Consider the following 21,556-nt stretch of genomic DNA (forward strand, 5'->3'; position numbering starts at 1 on the left):
TGGCCCAACTGAAGAAGCTGAGTAAGCCGTGTAATTTCGACGCGAAGAACCTGAACGAGAATCTTCGCGATCAGTTCGTATTCGGGCTACACAGCGATCGCATCAGACAGCGATTACTCACGGAAAGTAACCTGACGTTCGATTCAGCCATTGAGATGGCGCTGTCGTTGGAGGCGGCAGTACGAGACTCTGCAGCAGCATCGAGCTCCGGCGCGCTCGGGGGGCGGCCGGGGCAGCCGGGAGACCACGTGTACGCGGTGGAGCGGCGAGCACGTGGCGGCCGCTGGGGCGGCGGCGGCGACGGCGGCGGCAGGCGGCGCGGCGAGGCGGCGCCCCGCGCCCCGCGCACTGCTGCATCACGGGAATCACGGGGCGCGTGGAGGCGCCGCGCACCGACTTCGTCTGCGAGGCGTTGCTATCGGTGTGGTCAGGATCATATGGCCGACAAGTGTCCTTTTATGAGTGTTGAGTGTTACGTATGTGGTGACCGAGGTCACATCGCGAAAATGTGCAAATATCGTAAAGATGCAACGGTGCATCACGTGATTGGTGATGACGTCGAGGTCTATGAGGAGGCCTCCGCGTCCGCCTCTGACTCGGAGCGGGAAGTGTATCAGCTGAGCGATTCTGAGGCTGACGATGACCATTGGAACATTAAGGTGAACATTAATGGTAAAGATTTATTAATGGAGGGCGACACGGGATCCGCTGTGAGTATTATATCATTAAAAACTTATAATTTGTATTTCAAGAACTACAAATTGCTTCCTTGTACTGCGAATCTTAAAATGTATAGTGGACAAAGTGTCAAACCTAAAGGTGAATTTACTTGCTCTGTAATGTTCAATGGTAACCGAGTGGATAATTTAAATCTAATCGTTATAGATAACTGTACTAGCCCATCTTTGCTCGGACGAAACTGGATGCGCGCATTTAAAATTCAATTTCCTTGCGTAAACAACTTAGATAAGAGTAGCATTGCGAAGGGCAAGGTCACTAACATAAACAAATGTAATATTCGCGAACAGCTGATCCAAAAATTTCCTAATGTGTTTGCTCCGGGAATAGGCGCATTCAATAAGGGTGTAATTGCGTTAGAGTTGGTGGAGGGCGCGGCGCCGGTGTGGCTGCGCGCGCGCTCGGTGCCGTACGCGCTGCGGCCGGCCGTGGAGGCCGAGCTGGCGCGGCTGCAGCGCGAGGGCATCATCTCGCCGGTCGAGTGGAGTGAGTGGGGCACTCCCATCGTGCCGGTCATTAAGAGGTCGGGCGAGGTCCGCCTCTGTGGTGATTACAAGCTGACGGTTAATCCGGTTCTGGTCGAGGACAAATACCCAATCCCGCGAATTGAGGACGTGTTCATGATATTGCAGGGGGGGCAATGCTTCAGTAAAATAGATTTGTCGCGGGCGTACCAACAACTATTACTGAATGAAAAATCTAAAACTTATTGCACGATCGTGACTCATCGCGGAATGTTTACGTACAATAGACTACCGTTCGGAGTGAAGTGCGCGCCGTCTAAATTTCAAAGAATTATGGAAAAATTATTTCGTATACCATATGTAGCTATTTATTTAGATGACGTGGTCATCACCGGTGATGACGATGATGATCATCTATGCAGACTTATGGAAGTTTTTAGAATTTTGTCAGAAAGTGGATTGAGAGTCGAACCAAAAAAGTGTAGCTTCTTTAATAAGTCGATATCTTATCTTGGGTACGTGATCGATGCGAGCGGGTTGAGAACCGAGGCGACCAAGATTGACGCGATTAATAATACCCCCGCGCCGGGGAATATAGCGGAACTGAGGGCCTTCCTGGGCCTTATCAACTATTACGGGAAGTTCGTTGTAAATTTGAGCGATGTTCTGAATCCGTTATATGAGCTTTTAAATAAGAAACAAAAGTATGAGTGGAGTAAAGAATGCGAAACGGCATTTAAAGAAATCAAGAAACGTTTATTAAACGCTCCAGTCCTCGCACATTTTGACCCGGAGCTGGAGACGGTGGTGACGTGCGACGCGTCGCCGTACGGCGTGTCGGCCGTGCTGGCGCAGCGCACGCGCGAGGGCGCCGAGCGGCCCGTGCTGCACGCCTCGCGCACGCTCAGCGCCGCCGAAAAGAATTACGCGCAGATCTGTCGGGAGGGCTTGGCGGTCATATTCGCAGTCACCAAGTTTCATGATTATTTGTACGGCAGACATTTTACGCTTGTAACTGACTGTAAGCCACTTGCGTCCATATTTAGTGAGAACAAAGGGATTCCGTCGATGGCGGCGAGCCGTCTACAGAGGTGGGCGGTGATATTAAGCGCATATGATTACAAAATCAAGTGTATCTCATCGAAACAAAATTGTGTAGCCGATAGTTTATCGCGCATACCCGTAGTCGAGGACATTAAACATTCACGTACGGAGTCGTATCTGAATTTTATTACAACGGACTCACCGATAGACCACAGGGCGGTAGCGAAGTCCACAGCCAAAGATTTGCTACTACAACGGGTCGTACATGCGATTAGGACAAACTGGCAATATTGCACGGACACGGAATTGAAACCGTTTTACAGCATAAAACAATATTTGAGTATAGAAGGTGGCTGAACGGAACGCTACACCGCCAAATTCTGTTGTTTCCTGTTTTATCAGATTTTCCGTGTTTTGTTTATATATTTTTTCTTGGCAAGATCTCTTCTTGCTGATGTAGTATTTTCTTGTATAAGTACGCGTTTATTCTGATGTTGATTCACCGAAAAGTCCATACAAAACCATACCTATCAAAAACAGCAAATTCAGCAACTTGATTTTATTATTAGAACGTACTCGTACCTATACGGGCATATACAGAATAAATCGACGCTGCCGCGCTGGTAATAAGCCTTAATTCTTCCTGTATAAGTTAGGTACCAAATATGCATATTTCTTAATTAGCCTTTACCTAAAAGCTGATTAACAAAGTTACAAAACCGTAGTATCGAGATTAAATCATGGGCAAAGTTTCCCACAGAAAAATCTCGCAACGGCAAAAGCTACACTACGAGTATCTCAATAAAACCATTAAGTATGATTTCAGAACTCTGGTCTCTGGCAAGGCCGCATGGTGAAGCGCGACAAGATTCCCAAGAACGACCTGGGCGAGAGCTGGCACTGGAAGGACCTGGACAACGGCAAGGACATCTGCATCTTCGGCAAGGTCTTCCACACCGTCTCCTGTGACCTCTATACCAAGGTAAGCTAATTAAGTGCTTTTGCACTGATCGAAAATTCACCCGCCGCCAGGACCCGAGGTGTGCGGGGTTGCGCAGCCGGAATTACGAGTCCGGCTGTTTGGACCAGGGTACTACGGGCGTCCGGATCTCGAGCCCTCCACTAGCTTGCTAGTGGATCCGGACTTGGGTATGGATTCGTAGTGGCATGTGGTTAGCTACAGGGGGGGACAACGTTCGTCTGCCCGGTAAGCTTGTCACCGGGCGTCTCCCCCGTGCGCAGCTAGTGGCTCAAGTAGCGGTTTAGGACGAGGGCCGTTGATGCGGTAGAGTCACGGGGCACGTGAGTTTCCCTTAGTTGGTCCTAGGACTGACATCTCCGGTGCTTGACTGGATATCAAGTAGTGCGTGACGGATAGCATGCGCCGGCCGACCCAGCTGAGTAGGCTCCATGGGTAGACATGTAGGTCTGCATGTCGGGAGGTGAGCGCGCATTACAGCTCCGGTACCAGAGTGGAGATCTGGCAAATGGCTTCTCCATTGTCCCTAGTGTGGATCCCAAACACGAGTGCTCCGGATGGATTACGGGAAGTGAGCGTGCCATCAACAGCTCCGACACCTGTCAGGACATCAGGGAGGGTCTCACCACCCCGAGGCGACTCTCCTAGTGAGTACTGTGGCTATACGCTGCAGCGGCTAGATCCACTGCTCCATGGAAACCTGATGTCAGACTGCCGTCTGACTGAAGGTATAGTGCCTGTTGTTTGTGACCAAGTCGTCGGGAATGACAGGCACTATAAAACAATACGTAGTTTAGAAAACGGGTATCGTGATCGAAAATAATTATCATCATCATCAGATGATGATGACCTAGGTTCTGTCATCGATAAAAAGTTAAATGTTTCTGCAGGAGAAAAGGCTCACCACAATATTAAATTGCTTAACTTAACTCAGTCTGGGCCGTAAGGAAGTGTCGTTAGCTAAAAGTTGCGAGGGTAAATTTTATGTTATAAATATTTTACCGATTTTAATCCAATTCCAGTCCAAGTTTTTTCTTAACACTAGCAATATTAAAGAGTATTGATCTATCATTTCAATGAATGAATTGATGGACTGAACCGAACATAATTAACGAAATAACTATAAGTACAAACCTTAACAATAAAATACAAAGTACGAGGGCGGGTCAATAAGTCCGTGACTTTTATAATTTCCCGCCACTTAACTGAAAGAACAACATTGCTCCTGTCAACAGGCAACTGTCAACTGACATCTGTCAAAATTTGGACCAGTTACGTCACTTAGTTTGTGTTTTACACCCGTTCTTATAGATTGGCAAGTTGCTTGGCGACCCTCCTTGCGGGGTGAAAGACGCGGAGGGGACGAGGTACCCAAGACGACAGCGGGTAGCGGGAGGGTAGCGGGGAAGGGCAACGCGTGCATTGCATGTCATTGTTAACGGCAGTCTCGGCCGCGCAGCCGAGGCGGCCACATGTCTTATATAGTCTGTCATAATTTGAGTGCGACCCACATGAGATCATTGATCCTGAGACCATTAGTCTTAGGATGAGTATTGAGGCCTTTTTAATATTATTATTAGGTATCTATAATTCGTCAACAAAATAACGTTAATAACAACAAATCGTATAATGTCTCAATATAGGGGCTTCTTGTAGAACAGCGTACCGGATCAGTCATGCTACGCGGCTAAAGGTTGGTACTGCGCAGTCAGATACGAAAAAGTAAACAACAAAGACGAAGAGTCCATATGACAGTGCGTCAGTTGTCAGTTCTTGTAACTAGGAAAGCAACCAAAATTTATGTGATTTAATGAAAGTAATAAATGAGCAAAACACAGAGAAAAATTACAAAATTGATGAAATTTTGAAAGAAAATGGTCATATCGTGCTTTGCCTACCCCCATACCACCCGGAATTAAATCCTATTGAACTTGTGTGGCGGTACGTGAAAGGCAAGCTCGCAAGAACGTCGATTGACTCTAACTTAGATAAAGAGATAAAAGACTTAGAGTTGCTTTTCTCTAATTATTCGCCTAAAAAGTGGAGAAATTGTGACGACCATGTCATAAAAAATTAAGACGAATATTATAAATCTGATAGAGTATTTGACGATGTATTGGACAGGTATGTTATTGTTTATTTATAATTTATTGTAAATTAAACATAAATTGGTTTTTGTCTTAGATTTATAATTGAAGTTAATGAAAACGATGATGAAGATGAGGATGACGACGACGATGAACAAGTTCAAACAGAGAGTGAACATGAAAGTGACATGGAAATTGATTTATAAAATAAAACACTTTTACATAAATAAATTCAAATTAGTAGATATTCTGAGGGTAGACATCCAAATTTTAATGCTGTCAAACTATAAATTTTAAGCTAAATATGACATTTACGGGAACACTCATAGAATAAAATTTTACTTACGTCAGAAATAGTTACAAGCTATCGCGAGATTAATCCGGGCACACTTTTCTACGTGTGTAGCATGTCGTGCTACCTCGCCCCCGCCACTTCTTTCACCCCGCAAGGAGGGTCGCCAAGTAACTTGCCGCATTATAGCAACTACCGCGTGATTTAAAAACATAATGGAAAAACCTGAATTTCGTGTGCTCACTAAGCATGATTTTTTGCGGAAAAAAACCATCACTGAAACCAAGGCTAAGCTTGATAAAGATTATGGGGACTCTGCACCATCAACATCTATGGTAAAAAGTGGTTTACTGAATTCCGTTCTGGCCGTACAAGTACGGAAGATGCCGGACGTCCATGGCACCCAGTTGAGGTCTCTACACCTGAAATGATTGAAAAAATTCACGACATGGTGTTGGCCGATCGGAGATTGAAAGTGAGAGGGATAGTGGAAGCCACAGGGATATCACGTGAATCAGTGGTTTCAATTTTGAATGATCACTTGGGTATGAAAAAGCTTTCCGCAAGATGGGTGCCGCGTTTGCTCACAAACGCAATCGAATGACAAAACTTCGCAGGAGTGTTTGGCGTTGTTCAACCGAAATTCGGACGAGTTTTTGCGCCGTTTTGTAACCGTGGACGAAACGTGGATCCACCACAACACACCAGAGACCAAACAGCAGTCTAAACAGTGGGTTTCCCGGGGTGAATCGGCGCCAAAGAAGGCCAAGGTGGGTATTTTGATGACCTCGTGAAATCTTATTTTTTGGAAGGGATAAAAAAATTGCTGAAATTTTGGACAAGGTGTATAGAGCTCAAAGGAGACTACGTTGAATAATAAAAAATAAAATTATCCAAAAACCAGTATTTTCTTCAAAAAGTCACGGACTTATTGACCCGCCCTCGTATTGTATGAGTATATAGATTGTATTTAATCATACAGAACTTATTTTATCTTCTTTGTTAAATCTCCTGAATGAGAAAATTTAAGCAATTAATCATACAACCGTTAATTATTGTTTGCGTTTGCTGAAACACATTGCGAGCACGAGCGAGATAGCGCATTCTGAAACACAAAGTGTTCAGCAGATAATAAATAACTCTCACCCCATACTTAATAAATAACTACAATTAGGTATAACAGATATTATCTCTTGACAGTTATGACTAACCAGATATTATAATAAAACATAGGTAGCTGAAAATCACTACCTTCCTAGTCTAGAACACTTTCGAATCGTATACCTAAATCAGCACATAATTTTGGAGCGTCGTATCCGTATGTATACACACACTGATACTAATACAGCTATAATTTTCGACGGTCGGAGTAAAAAATCATGAAATTTGAAAGAAAAAAAAACTTGCTCATTTGAAGAAATGCTGAAGACTCCGGGAGCTAGCCTGAGTTGCACAAATATCTACACAGCTAGTTAGCACCGAGTTGTTAGCCTCTGTAGTGCGGACCCTTACAAAAGTGTCCAACACCTCATTCACGCCATTTACCCTTTTCAAGATCTCGTTTAGTTGTTGGAGCGAGTGAAATTTAAGCTTTTTAACGTGTGACTGAAAAGAGTTATGGCCTTTTTGATGATTATTATCTGTAGCCAGTACCTACTGTATTAGTTTGTTTGTACCTATGTTTGTACAGTAAGTTTCATGAAAAGTTATCAAATTCACAAAAAATATGTTTATCTAATAAATATTTTTCTAATAATGCCCTATGTTGACCTCGTTTTGGATATTCACAATATTTTTATGCCTTGGCTATAATGATTAAGTATTTATTTATTGCAAGTCATTATGATGACCAATCCACGATGAGAATTATTCTCGGAAGGGTTATTCATTTATATACCTAGCAGTTATCTATGTAATTGTTATAGGTCATACCTACGAAACGAATAATAAGGTGGTCTAGATAGATGTTGCAGTTACTATTTACGTTTAAAAACCTAACATTAATGAAACAAATAGATTACTTATATATTTTTAAATAAAAACGAGGAAAGATTGCGCCAGAATTGCTTTCGTAGCAATTGTTTATTTGCTCTGGCCACATTGCGGCTCTTATCAAATCAACTTCGACCTTGTGCTGTTGGCATGCGGTCCACATTCACTCGGCTTGAATGACGTGAAGCCGGTTTGTAGCTTAGTTGATGTCAACGAGACGGGTCGATCGCACAATAATGCCTTAGACCTTCAAAATGTAATTTTAGGTACCTATCTTCTACACAAATAAATGTCGTGACATGACCTTACACTCCACACATTTTGTATGTATGTAATAATAACATTTGTAAAGTGTACACAGATATTTTTGGTACTAAAGCGTGTGTATCGCCCGTTGTGAACTCGTCATGTTATTTTTATCCGTGTCAGTTGGTCGACAGCAGGCGAAGCTAACCTCAATGTCGTTGCTAATCCGCTGTTGCTAAGGAAACTTAGTGTAACTAGGTGCACTGGAGAAGTTTATAGTTAGTGCTTACCTGCAAAGTGCAGAATAACACTTGTCCTAGATATTCTGGTGCAGGTTATTTGCAGAGGAATCGCTGGATCGCGTGTAGTTTTTACACTATACTGTTGTGTTGTCGTGTTTTGTATGATACGGTCGCCGGCTGCGTTTCGGTCGCCTCCGATACCAATTTATTATTGAAAGTAAACGTAGGTATTATTATTATCTACTTCCACTACACAATAGCAATGTTAAATGTATGTAGTATGGTAAGTATTTAATAGTAAGTATAATATAAATTGAGGTATTTTTTTGGTAGGTAAGTAAAGATCTTAAGCGGGGAGCAGTTTAAAGACTAGGTTATAAATTACAGCGCTTGAGTTAAATTTAACTCTTGTTGAGTTAAAGTATAGAGTAAGTAAGACGATATTAGGTGTACTTAGGTAAGTATTACAGGCAAATTGCTATGTCATCCATCCTCTATGGACATAGTCCTCCATAATGTAGGTAGGCGGTTAAATACACCTTTCCATTATTTTTAGCTCATATCCCGTCAGCAGTTTTATTCAGCAGGTAAAACAATTTGTCGCAACTTTGCTAACTATAGAATTTATTGTGGAATATTACAGACCTCTGCTAGTAAACTTACCTTGGTTTTTTGTCCCTTTTTGGGTACTTAATCACATGGGCAAGCCTTTGTGTTGCGAGACACCTCACCTGCCTGCACAAAGGGCCTGCCCTAATATTATAAAGCTGGCCCTTACCTTTCGTGTTTCAAACGTTTAGGAGTAAAATATCTTAATAACGAACAGAATATCGGCCTTTGTTCTTATGCTCTGTATAAACATGAAATAAGGAATTGAGGGCGTTTTGAGGGGTCGTCTTTGAAGGTAGCTGTAACTTATTGTGTTAGGTACTTATTTTAATGGGTTGCAAAAATGGTTTCACAAAATTTAGTGTTTATCTAGGTAAACCTAGATTATAAATACTTACACCTAAGTACTTAGTAAAGTGGGTATAAGCGATATCTAACACTGCTGCTGGAATCACGAGATTTAACAGCTACTTACTTAAGAAAAGTAACGTAATCCTATTATTTTGGTGGAGGATCGAAGTCCATGGTCATTTCGCATCATCATTAGTTTGTGTAGGTGTGTTTACCTACCCATTTGATTTTACCTTATGATTAGATTAGTCCATTGGTAAACAATATTATGTGATGATAGTTCGGATAAAAAACTAAAATGTTATCAAAATACTCGTTATTCAAGTATGAAGGCACAGATAATACCTTCTATAATAATATATAATTATTTATAATAAATGTAGGTAATATAATATAGGTAGGTACTAGGTATACCAACCTGTATTATAGTGCTTAATTAGGGTCAATTCAGACGTACCACAACCACACCACAGCCACAACCACACCACAACCACGCGGTGTGGTCGGGCGTATATTTTGTATTGACAATGAATAATCCAATTCACACGTGCCACATTTTGCCGTTGTCATCGACCACCTGTGTAATACGACCATATCGCAACCACATCGCAACCACAACGCAACCACATCGCAACGGCAACGCCGCCACGCGGCGGCGGCACCGCGGCAACCTGTTCTCCGTATTAACTGCATACGACCACGTGGGTACCACATCGCAAAGACAGCGACAACACAACCACATCGACATTTTGTCGCTGCCACAACGCAACTGCAAAAAGCCGCTGTCACACAATTCACACGTAACCACAGCTTGACCACATTTTGTCGCTGCGACGTGGTGTGGTTGTGGTACGTGTGAATTGACGCTTAGTTATGATTAATCATCATAATATGAGAAAAAGGTATCAGCAATTCAGCACCTTAAATATAGGTATTAGTAGGTAGGTATATAAGTACGTGAATAAATAAAAAATATATTTATCAATTATGTATTTAAATCAAAAATTATTTATTGTAAATTCGTAAATATTTATAGAAAATTGGCATAATAAATAATCTAAGCCGCTGCGCCCGCTCACAAGGCGCTGTAGCGTAGAAGACGATGACCCTGAACCTCATGAAGCAGTTGACGGCGGCGGCGTTGAGCGCGATGACGGCGAGGAGGCGCGGGCTGCGGTAGCGCCGCCGCGGTGTACACCAGCGTATGCATCGTGGCTTAGCGGCACCAGCCGGATCAGCAGCACGCAGTCTACCACCCGGCATAGCCAGAACACCAACGGATGATCTGTCGGTCGTTCCAGTACGCGCGCCGGGGCGCTTCGCTTCGCTTCTCGTCAGGGTCGTCCAGCTTCACTCACAGAGCGCTGGCGTAGTGTATCACCACATGAATGCCCATGTACCACATGATGAGGTATGGAATGCCGTAGGCAATCCCGCGCGCCGGCTGCGGCAGCGGCGTGACGGCGTACACGAGCGTGTGCAGCACGCGGCCGGCCGTGTAGGCGCGGAACAGCCACGCGGCCCACGCCGCCGCCGGGCCCGTGGTCGCGTACAGAGCGCCCAGCACCCAGAACGCCGGGATGTTCTCCAGGTCGTTGAGGTGCGCGCGCCGCACGCGCTCCACGTCGGGGTCGTCCAGCTTCACCACGCCCTTGCCCTTCGCGTCCTCGGGGTTCGCGAACACCTTCTTCGCGAACCGCACGCGCCCCGTCAGCATGGCCGTCAGCAACACTTTTAGGGCCAATACAGCGGAGTAAAAGAAGTAAGATTGCAAGACTGCATCGTCGACAAAAGCCATTGTTTGATGATTTAATTGGCAAATAATAGTAGAGCGTGTTGTGCTCAGCACTGTGGTCAGATACTAAGTGGCAGTTACGTAACGTAGTAAATATGAAGTGCCGGCGTTATCGCGCGATAGCTTCAGTCGCTCGGACTAATGGTGTGCGCCTTGCATGACAATCTGATACATGATACCTGCTTCTTACACTATCATTATTATACTAAACTTATCTTCGATTTAGTTATGTGATTAAAACTAATGATTCCTTTATACGATACCTAACTTTAGATAGCCACAAAAAATAACACTCACAAAAAATCCCACATCGCTTTAATTTATTCATATGTATAAATTACCAGCTTCAATAATAAAAAAAAACAGTCTATAAAAAACAATGAAACCCACAACGCAAAAATCACAGTCTAGTCCCTCACAGAGCGGTGGCGAAGTTCAGCACCACCTGGATGCCCATGTACCACATGATCAGGTAGGGCACGAAGAAGGCGATGGCGCGCGCCGGCTGCGGCAGCGGCGTGACGGCGTAGACCAGCGTGTGCAGCACTCGGCCGGCCGTGTAGGCGCGGAACAGCCACGCGGCCCACGCCGGCGCCGGGCCCGTCGCCACGTACAGCGCGCCCAGAATCCAGAACGCCGGGATGTTCTCCAAGTCGTTGAGATGCGCGCGACGAACGCGCTCCACGTTCGGGTCGTCGAACTTGACCTTGCCTTTCGGGTGTGTCTTGGCGTCCTCCGGGTTAGCGAACACTCCGCGCGCCATGCGGTTCATGGCCGTCAGCACTGATACCGACAGCAGCTTCAGCGCCAGTATGGCCGAGTACACCATGTATGAGCGAACAGCCGGGTTTTCGAGATTAATGACAACCATTTTGAATTTGATTTGACCGGTCGAATTGATAACAAAGTCTGGTGCGCTCGCGGCCCCAGTCGCTACCTGAATGAGAGGCGCGGGCGCGCAGTCGCGCGCTGTTATTCATTCGTCACACACTTGTTTGTTATGATGTGATAGCGGTACATTTTATGTCCAACTTGATATTGCTTCGTCATTGTGAGCCCAGTTATTTCATCTCAGTTTATGTAGATTGGTACCTATCTAGTAAGAAATATTATAGTGACCTTTGTACCTTGGTCACCTTTACGTATACGTTACCTAAGTAGAGGTATTATTATGTCAACCTCTAACTATACTCGAGGCATAAATAAGTAAAGTAACCAACTATTTGTTATTTTATTGCTAAAGCAAGCACAAATACATTATCTTGTACGTTCTTTACACATAGTTAACAACGTGTGTATGTTCTCACATGTCTCCTAACTGCTTCGTGCGCTATATGCCACCTTGTTATATCATGTACCTAGGTACTCAAGTACCGGTCGGTTCAGCGCATTTCCCGGTTACGTAACTGACACATATGGCGCTGGAGACCCATTTATACACAAACACACTCTGGAGCGGCGACATTTTACTGTTATTGACACAATACTCCAGTGCCTGGGCATTGTTATATAGCAATGTGTTTTTCGCGTGCGGCCTCACTATTGCACTTTACAAGGAGCTTTTATTCACGAGCTACGGACGTCTGCTTCAAAGGCGAAGGGGATTATTGTGCCGGTCTTTTTACAGAGATAAGAAAATGAATTTATTCAAGTTTATTTATTTCATAAGTTATTAATTAACGAGAAGACATGTAGGACTGTAGGTAGGTAGTTACGGTACTTATTGTTAATGATTGTTATACATGGATATAACAGAATTAACTTCTGCAATATCAATCAACATGAACAATATTTATCAATTGGTAAATAATGGTTAGGAATAAAAAGAAATGTAAAAATGTTTTATTTCTATCATCATAAAAACCAAAAAGAATCGCCCCCGGGTGGGCTCGAACCACCAACCTTTCGGTTAACAGCCGAACGCGCTAGCCAATTGCGCCACGGAGGCAGATGACGATGTCAGCGAAATAACGCATCAAACGATATTGTATCAAAATATGAAATAAAAATCGTGATACATCATCAATTTATCATCATCAAACGAACCTACGTTTATAAATAGGTAATTATGTTCCAAAGATTTTTCTTCTGCAGAAAAGAATAATAACCACGATGCCACGCATTATTATTTTTTACTTACGACGCACGTTAGTCGAAGTTTTACCAAAAATTTTACTGTCGATGAGTATTTTTCACCGTGTTGAAAGAATCAGGCAGTCAGAATATCGTCAGTCGCTGACTACCCAAGTAGGTACCCATGCAGGGTGGACCTGTCGGCTCCGTTCGTGCACTGCGCCCCAATATAATATAACGCGAACAATTAGGTATTTAATTAACTTCAACACATCCCCACAGGAATGGCTGGAGTCGCAAGGCATAGAGTTGTCGGCGGAGGAGGAGCTGCCAGAAGACCCGTACACCGCGCGGGAGCGCTGGCGCGGCGTGCGGCCGCCGGCGAGACAGCGGCCGCGGGAGGACCGGCTGAGGCGCTTCCTGGAGTACGACGGGAAGGTGCTCGCGTGAGTGTTGCGATTTCATTGAGGTACATTCAGTGATAGATCTTGTACAGAAAGAAAGTTGGCTAAAGATAAGTGCTTATCAACGCTGGTTCTGTAAGGGTCCACACAAGGGAGTAATGGAAGGGCTGGTGGCGCCCTCGCGTCAATATTATCTGGGTGTTGCGATAAGGTTGCTAAAAACTAAGCCAAAAGGTGTAACTCAGGTAATTATTCTGAAAAAAAAAACATTCTGGCAATTCTTGAAATTACTAAAGTCGTAGAACCAAAATTGTTCAGGATGACCCCATGAGACATGCCTTTCTGCTTAGTATATGCCACTTTTGGGACACTCTGAATAAAAAAAAAACCCTAGATACTACTTATTATAGATTGTGTGTGAGATGTGAGATGATGTATATTGTTTCATAGTTATATTAATTTCATTATTCCGTATACACTGTTATTCCAAGCTGCAAACAATATTTTTATTCAAGTGTTTTCGTTTTACTCATTCCATCGACTTTGGCCGGCCAGGTAGCTGAAATGAAAGCAGCTAAAAATACAAAATCCAATTGAATTTTTAGTGCAAACACGAAGTCTGCAGGACAGGTGTCGCGAGTCGCACGAAATCTGTACTTTTAATACTTTATTATTGCAGTTGGTGCTTGATACAATGTTTATTTATCGATGGAAGTCCCATGCAACGTCGGTGTTGAATGACGTGTTAACACGCACGTTATATTTATTGTATTGTAACATTTTATAAAACAACAAGTATCTAAACTAGCTAGATACTTATCACATAGGTACTTTGTGTCAGCTCAATACAAATATAACCCATTAGTTTATGTAAATACACGATCATTGACTTATATATAACTAGAGCGTAAGGACAGGCCCGCGTTGGCCCTAAAATCTAATAAATCTGTCATAATTTGTATGAATTAGGGCCAGCGCGGGGGTGTCATTTTCTTTTGACAAAACGTTCTGAAGGGCGTATCCTTCCTTTTGAAATCATTGTACACGATGCTCTGCTACTTTATACTAAAGTTAGTTTACGGTTTGGTATCTATCTAATCCGTATTCCGGAAGAAAAAGTTCCTATTAAGATCTGTTGTTCTACATTCCAAAGTCTAATTACAGCTATACGTTTAGTAATTCTTGTCTTCTCATAATAATATACATAATATGTACATTCATAATTCTCCACGCGAGAGAATCTCGCACATACTAGCAACCATCTGCTTTACATTTCCCAGTTACAGGTAAGTCTAACTACGCCGGGTTGTAGGCGAAACAATTTCAGAATGCTGAATTTCAGCTCGCAAATCGTGTAGTGTTTTAGTTGGAAGTTGGAAGCCACGTTAGTACGCAGCTCGAGGCAAGGAGTGCAGTTCCCGAGTTCCCACACTGGAGCTGAACTATAGGATTTGTCCCGACAGTAATGGCGGATCGACTGCTGAATTTGTACAAACAATTTGGAGCTTCTTTGCAATTTGTAGCGCTTTGTCAGCGCAACCCACTCGAATAGGAAAGTATTCTCTAAATTGCGAGTTGAATTGTAAATGTGTAGCTTGCGAAATTGCTGCATTTTCATTCGTAAAATATCTTTGTCGTCCTGTGCCTACGCTGCGTAATAGCTTAATGAATTGTTTAACAAGATACGATTAAGTTAATTAAAAAGCTCAGTTTTCTTAACCGGATAATAGATTTAGCAACTAACAAATTAGTGAGGTCCACCTAGGATTCACCATATTTAAACAGTCTTTCTACAGAACAATAAATAAAGCTGGCTAAGTAATGGCAAGTCATAACCTACATATTTTAACTCCACCAAAATAAAAATAATATTGACTGAGAAATTGCTCTCAACAATAATTTTAAGTACGGTACGAGAAAACTACTCGTAGGTATAAAGAAAACTAAATGCGCAGTCCTTCTTGGCGACCAACCGTCACAAGCTTAAATATCCTTTCAATTTTATTATGTTATAAATTATTATTTTACAACAAATTTATAAAATTAATAGTAAGAAATTTTGACTGAAAAAGCAATTTCCTTAAATAATTTCCGTCCCGAAAATTTGCTACCCGAATGGCTGCAAATCAAGCCGAAACCGTCACAGTATGCCATAAATTTAATCTTAATCACAACGGTATGGCCTCATTTCACTTTAATACTAACAAATTACTACGCAGAACTAGAACGGCGCCTAAAACAAAGTACTTGCTTTAACTTCATTAAAATAGGTCTTGAAACTCGCTTAATCCATAGAGTAAACAATACAAACCGTGAAAGCGGAGGCATTTGCTCACATTAATTGGATCTCAAGCTATGAGTCAGTGTGCAGTTGGTAGTTTCCGAAGCCACAGACCTCAGCCCCGGCTGGGCCGCCGCCGCCGCCGCCGCCGCAGCCGTCGCCTGCTTCAGGGAAACGGAACATCTGTTTGCACAGTGATGCGAATAATGATCCCGGCACGTCACACATTGTCATAATAGTGTTCATTAAATCATAGTTGATTAATCATTTTCAAAATGCAACATAACGAAGATCAAGGTGAGTTATTCAATTTTAATGATTAAAATTATAGGTAACTGTTATGTAGATAGAAGGTACATGTATTGTATAGGACATGGCTAGTTGGCTAGGTTTGAACTTGTGAACCTGCAAGCTTTGCCATTGGCTACGAGAGCTTCCGTCCTAGCTGCGTCGTCGTAGCAAATATCTGGCTGCGAATCGTTGGTGGGTCAACCGAGTATTCACTGTAGTCTCTGACTGTCCGTCGCGCTATTGCGATGTGCTTGTTTGTGGTAGCTAGGTGTTGTTTTTTTCTTGTATGGTACAATACATAATATTCATTAAAAAATTAAATTTGTTAGGAAGTTTCGCATACAAATAACCGATTCGTGGCAGCTCTAACCCGGCCCTAGTTTATTACCGGCCTTCTTTACGAACTGAGAACAATCCAGGCGATGCTTTTAATCGAATTACAATTTATGTTCGCTCGATTGAACCAATTACCGTTTGGTACAGTTATTGGGCACTCGTGTTTCAAATTGCCTACTAAGTTTTAATATTTTTCTTTTGATTTTAATAAGTACCTTATTTTTAATACGTTTGGAAGTTTGAAATTACTTAAATATATAAATTCCTACTTAAGTATATGCTTTTCTATATTACCAAACCCAGGTCTTTACATTATGAGTAGGTATAGGTACCTACATATTAAATTATAAGCGTCAATATAGAGGTATATTTATGAAATTGTGTTCGACATGAAAGCTGGAATGAAATGAAAGTGAGCTTCCTGGAATATTTTTCAGTCGAGTGAGGTTTGGGCCTCGTTACCATCTCCTCGGCTCATGATAATAAACAAGCTACTTGACCGCCGCATCATAGATGTAACGCAGACGTGACATAATTATATAAATATCTACTTTGAACGCAGTTTGATAAAAAAGAGCAACATACCTCTATACATCTAGTGTCCATCTTCTTTATTAAAAAAAATAATAGATTTGAATATAAGTAAAAGTTAAGTAGATAAACTTCTCCCCTCTCAGCCTATCGCACTACCAACCACTTTCTCGACATCACCAAAGGTTAACTGGTAGAGAATGCTACTAGCATTAAGTTCGCCTTTGTACAATGTTTATGTGCAATACAGAATTTATAATAATAATAATAATATATCCGTCTCCGTCACAAAATGAAAGGCTAAATATAACACGTCTAACTTATAACACCTGTCGCCGCAGCTTTCATTGGCTGACTTGGGACAGAAGGCTAAAATTAAGCTTGATGATCATGATGAGCTGAAAAAAAAATAAAGTTTCGTACTTATTGTACAGTAAATAAGTACAAACACATTATGAACTTAGTAGATACATATTTAATTCCACATAGAAAGTAGAAATCTACGCTTTCTAACGCTACAAAATCTCATACTCGCAGACTCAAACTTATGAGTGAAGTTCAACAGAACTACTAGGTAGTTTTACAAGTTAGCTCTCCTCCCTGCTTTTGCCATTTCCATTCTCATTATAAAACTTCTGTCTCTCAGCTTCTTTAAGAGACCGATAACTTTGCCGAGATGAAACATAACTAGTAAATTGCACTTCTAATTATGTTTTAAGGACAAAAAAATGTTGCATACCTACCTTCTTTAATTTAATAATAATGTATCCCCGATTTTTTATGATAGATTTAACTAATTGCTTATTTTGATTTAAACCGTATTCAGGACCATTTAAACAGAGTTCTGGTGATACTTAAAACAGTTCTGGTCGGGGGTTATTTTTACCGACTTAGAATAAAGAAGGTTCTCAATTCGTAAGTGTTAACATTTTTTATATTTCTATCCCGCACACATTACTTTACACACATCACATATTATAAAACAAAGACTAAGCATGGCTCTGGCTTAAACACCAGACTTGTATGAAAGCTCTGGACTATTACAGGTTCTAAATGAAGACTATCTATTAAGTCTACGTTCAATAATAAGGGGAGAGTACGGTGTACATTATCAGCCAGTCATGTCTGCGCGAGGTTGCCTACTCACCGTGACCCGCGCGATGGAGTTCTGTTAATAAATCACTTCAGCTCCGCGGGAGGGATTCCTTCCCATGGGCTGAACAAACGTTCGTATTTACGTAACAAACCTACTTTTATCGAGTCTGGGGGATCACTCCGGTTTTACACTTTGATATTTCGAAGATCTGTCAATGCTATTTATAACTCTATTTCAACGGGTTAAGAGAAGTGTTTATTGCAGATTCGCAGGTAGAATAACACCAACTCCTTAAGTTCCTTGGGATTGACGTAAGTGCTCAGTGCTCACTTACGTATACAATGTGGCTGTGTACGTGTGTACCTATAATATGACCAGTGGCGGATTTACCTATAGGCCAAAAAGGCCTGTGCCTAGGGCGGCAGATTTAGAGGGGCGGCAAATTTAGCATTTTTTATTTTACAGATTTTTTAAATATAAAGGAGAATGGCAATTTCTCTATAGCGCCATGACCCAGAGCGGCCATTGATGAAAAAAACACTGATGTGTAGTCCGTGACTACAGTATATACTGGTATTAATTTTATTATTATGAGGCATGGGAGAACGAAGATATAAGTGCCGAAAGATCAAGTCTTTCTACTGTACTAGATGTTACCCTTGAGCTAAAAATAGTTTTTAAAAGTGTTCCCGTGTGAATTCCTGGATAAAAAGTATTCTATGTTACTTCGGGATAACGGGAACTTGAATAGAATGAAATAATTTTTGAAATTGATCTCTTTATAAAAATAGGTTTCCGAGTGTGAAATGTGCAAAAATAATCTTGATATTATTTGCATAAATAAAATCATGTAATACATTTTGTGATGCACTATGTATTGGGAATCTCATGATTTAGATTATAAAACTTGTTTGTGCGTGTACTATTCATCAAAAACTTATTTAACGAAAAAAAATATATTAATTAATTTACTTTTGAACCCTAATATCTCAAGAACCCCATGGTTTAGATTTTTTTAAATATTTTTCCCTGATAGTAGACATTTTTATCAATAACTTAAAATAGGTTTGGTTAGTGGCTGCTAACTTACGCAAAGCGGGTCAGGTTACGCCATTCTTCTTTACGTGTACACAATCTACATATAAATAAACGCACTGTCATATATAATCAGTATGTACCTATATACTTTGAATTTAGTGGCAACTGTGGCTGCTGAATCATGCTCAGAAGGGCTAGTACGGGGCGCATTTAAGTCGTGACAAAAGTTCTACGTCGTCGCGCTCGCTCTTGAGGCTGCGCGATGTGAGTGAGCGCGATGCATAACTTATGTCACGTCTTAAACTAGCCAAGATTGACGCTTTTTCATGCTGCTACAAGATTTTTTTGTATACTCGACACAACGCTGGCTTAAATAAATGAGTGAAATCGGGAAAGGCAAAACCTGGAATAGAGTGAATTTGAGACGTTGGTCAGCCAGAAAAGAAGCATGTAATAGTTAAAGAGATTCTTGGCATGCATATTCTTTGAAATCAATCAAATATGATATTACTGAAAAGCCTGTAACGCGACAAGAATCGGCGGGAATACTTTCGAATTTGGAGAAACTGGAATGGAAACGGCTGTAATGGTAGTTATGTGGAATTTTGTCATATATACTATGTACATCAGTGATATTTTTGGACCAAACAGTCACTTGAGTCTACCAAGAATTCGCAGTTTGAAGCTTAATATTTCGCAAACCAGTCACTGAATAAAAAAATGGTTTGAGAAGACCTTTGATATTTTTGAAAGACCTATACAATACCTTACCTACCTATTGCCCTTATTAGTATATTCTCAAAAATATATGAAAAAGCTATGCAGAATAGGATGAATAAATTTTTAGACAAACACAAAATAATTAAACTAGAGCAAAATGGTTTTCAGAAACATAAATCAACCAGTCTGGCAGGTTTTCAGTTAATGAAAGAAATTATAGAGTATGTAGATAAGGGGAAACCAGTAGCTGTAATTTTTTTTGATATGACGAAGGCGTTTGACTATGTTTCTCATAAATTGCTACTTGACAAATGTGAAAGCATAGGTATCAGAGGTCTGGCATTGAAATGGCTAAGCAGTTACCTATCCGATCGCCATCAAACTGTAGAGATAACAGCACTCTCTTATGCCAATGAAATGGAAGTACACAAGTCTTTTCCTGAAATAAATGAATACGGCGTCCCTCAGGGAAGTGTCCTAGCACCATTGCTGTTCATACTGTACATTAATGACCTACCTGACATAACTAATAATAAATGTATACTATTTGCTGATGACATTTCCATGACTATCAAATGTATTGACGATAGAAATTTTGAATCAGATGTGAATGCTAGTATAGATAAGGTAACAAAATGGTTGGAAGCTAATAACTTACATGTAAATGAAAATAAAACTAAATATATTCAATTTAGAAATAACAGAATGGCATTAAAAAATATCAATGTGAAATGCAATAATATTGTAATTAATCATACGCCATCTACCTCATTTTTAGGCATTGTAGTTGATGAACATTGCTCTTGGCTGCAGCATATTGAAAATGTGTGTACTAGATTAAGTAGATTTGTCTATGCTCTACACCGACTACAGAAAACATCAGACTTGCACACGGCTTTGATGGCATACCACGGGTATGTAGCATCCGTATTAAGATATGGTCTAATTCTATGGGGAAATTGTAGAGATATGGACAGGGTATTTATTCTACAAAAGAAATGCATCAGAGCCATCTGCTCAGCACATCCCCTTGATTCTTGCAAGCCACTATTTAAGAACTGTCACTGCCAAGTCTCTATATATATGAAATGGCATGTTTTGCCCACTGTCAAAGACATACACTTACTAAATACTGTGATGTTTGTTCTTTTAATACTAGAAATCCCAACAAAATTATAGTTCCGCCATGCAGAACTGAGTTTTGCAAAAGAGGTTGCTATCATATGCTCATAAAGATATATAATAAGCTCCCACAGTCAATTAAGTACTTGCCTTTAACTAGATTTAAGGTCTCACTACATAAATGGCTAATTAAAATGTGTTTCTATAATGTAAATGAGTACCTCTCTTTAAATAAAATAAATATGGACTAAGAACTAATATTCGAATACCTAATGTCACTTAATTATAATAATTATAATCAGAAATGTAAAAATATACTATTTTATACATAAGTTCTAGACATAATTTTTGCATACCTGAACAGGTGAAATGTGTAGATCGTTATTTATTATACTGATCACCAATTTTACGACATTTCTGGCAAATAAACTATTTCATTTCATTTCATTTCATTACACCAACGAAAAAAAACATCCCCATTTTACATGTATGGAAGGTAACTTAATGAAAAAAAAATCATTAAGTTATTTATTTTACCAGTTTGTCGATGCCGTACATTTGTGGATCAAAAGAAGTCATCCTATCTTGATTGGCTCTAATTTTTTTCTAAATGAAATACTTCGATTCTGTTTTTTTATTAACTATGTTTATTTGAACCTTTAAAATTTTATTGGTAAAGTCTAGAAGATGATATCGGCCAAATGGGCGCCGTCACAATTGATTGCCCTACGGGCTCCTTTTATGGCATTTCTCATCAATTCAGCGAGAACTTCGGGCGAGAGATTCTCGCACTCGTGTCGAATGTTGTTCTTAAGGGCTTCCAGA

The 21,556-nt window shown here is 41.0% G+C and overlaps 3 protein-coding genes and 1 non-coding gene across 5 annotated transcripts in view; 1 reads left to right on the forward strand and 3 right to left on the reverse strand.

Moving 5' to 3' along the window:
* LOC105388337 (pseudouridine-metabolizing bifunctional protein C1861.05) overlaps window positions 1-8,320 on the reverse strand; it is a 115,845-nt gene extending 107,525 nt beyond the window's left edge. Inside the window, exon 1 of the mRNA XM_038108413.2 lies at window positions 8,133-8,320. The gene's annotated coding sequence lies outside the window, so the exon portion shown is untranslated. The remainder of the gene's footprint in view (window positions 1-8,132) is intronic.
* The window catches only part of LOC105388585 (EF-hand domain-containing protein 1), a 42,242-nt gene that overhangs the window by 6,284 nt on the left and 14,402 nt on the right, over window positions 1-21,556 (forward strand). For both annotated transcript variants that reach the window (XM_038108405.2, XM_038108404.2), the window contains exons 4-5: window positions 3,073-3,228; window positions 13,195-13,358. In XM_038108405.2, the coding sequence (XP_037964333.2) occupies window positions 3,073-3,228; window positions 13,195-13,358 (320 nt within the window). The remainder of the gene's footprint in view (window positions 1-3,072; window positions 3,229-13,194; window positions 13,359-21,556) is intronic.
* LOC105388560 (prostaglandin E synthase) lies at window positions 10,020-11,825 on the reverse strand. Its single transcript, XM_048625692.1, has 2 exons — window positions 11,259-11,825; window positions 10,020-10,813 (listed from the first exon to the last, which is right to left on the reverse strand). The coding sequence occupies exons 1-2, from the start codon at window positions 11,708-11,710 to the stop codon at window positions 10,399-10,401; spliced, it is 867 nt and encodes a 288-aa protein (XP_048481649.1). The 5' UTR covers window positions 11,711-11,825; the 3' UTR covers window positions 10,020-10,398.
* On the reverse strand, window positions 12,714-12,787 carry Trnan-guu. Its single transcript has one exon. It is a non-coding gene; the product is annotated as a tRNA-Asn (tRNA).

Source organism: Plutella xylostella, chromosome 15 (assembly GCF_932276165.1).
Source record: "Plutella xylostella chromosome 15, ilPluXylo3.1, whole genome shotgun sequence".
Classification (NCBI taxonomy): domain Eukaryota; kingdom Metazoa; phylum Arthropoda; class Insecta; order Lepidoptera; family Plutellidae; genus Plutella; species Plutella xylostella.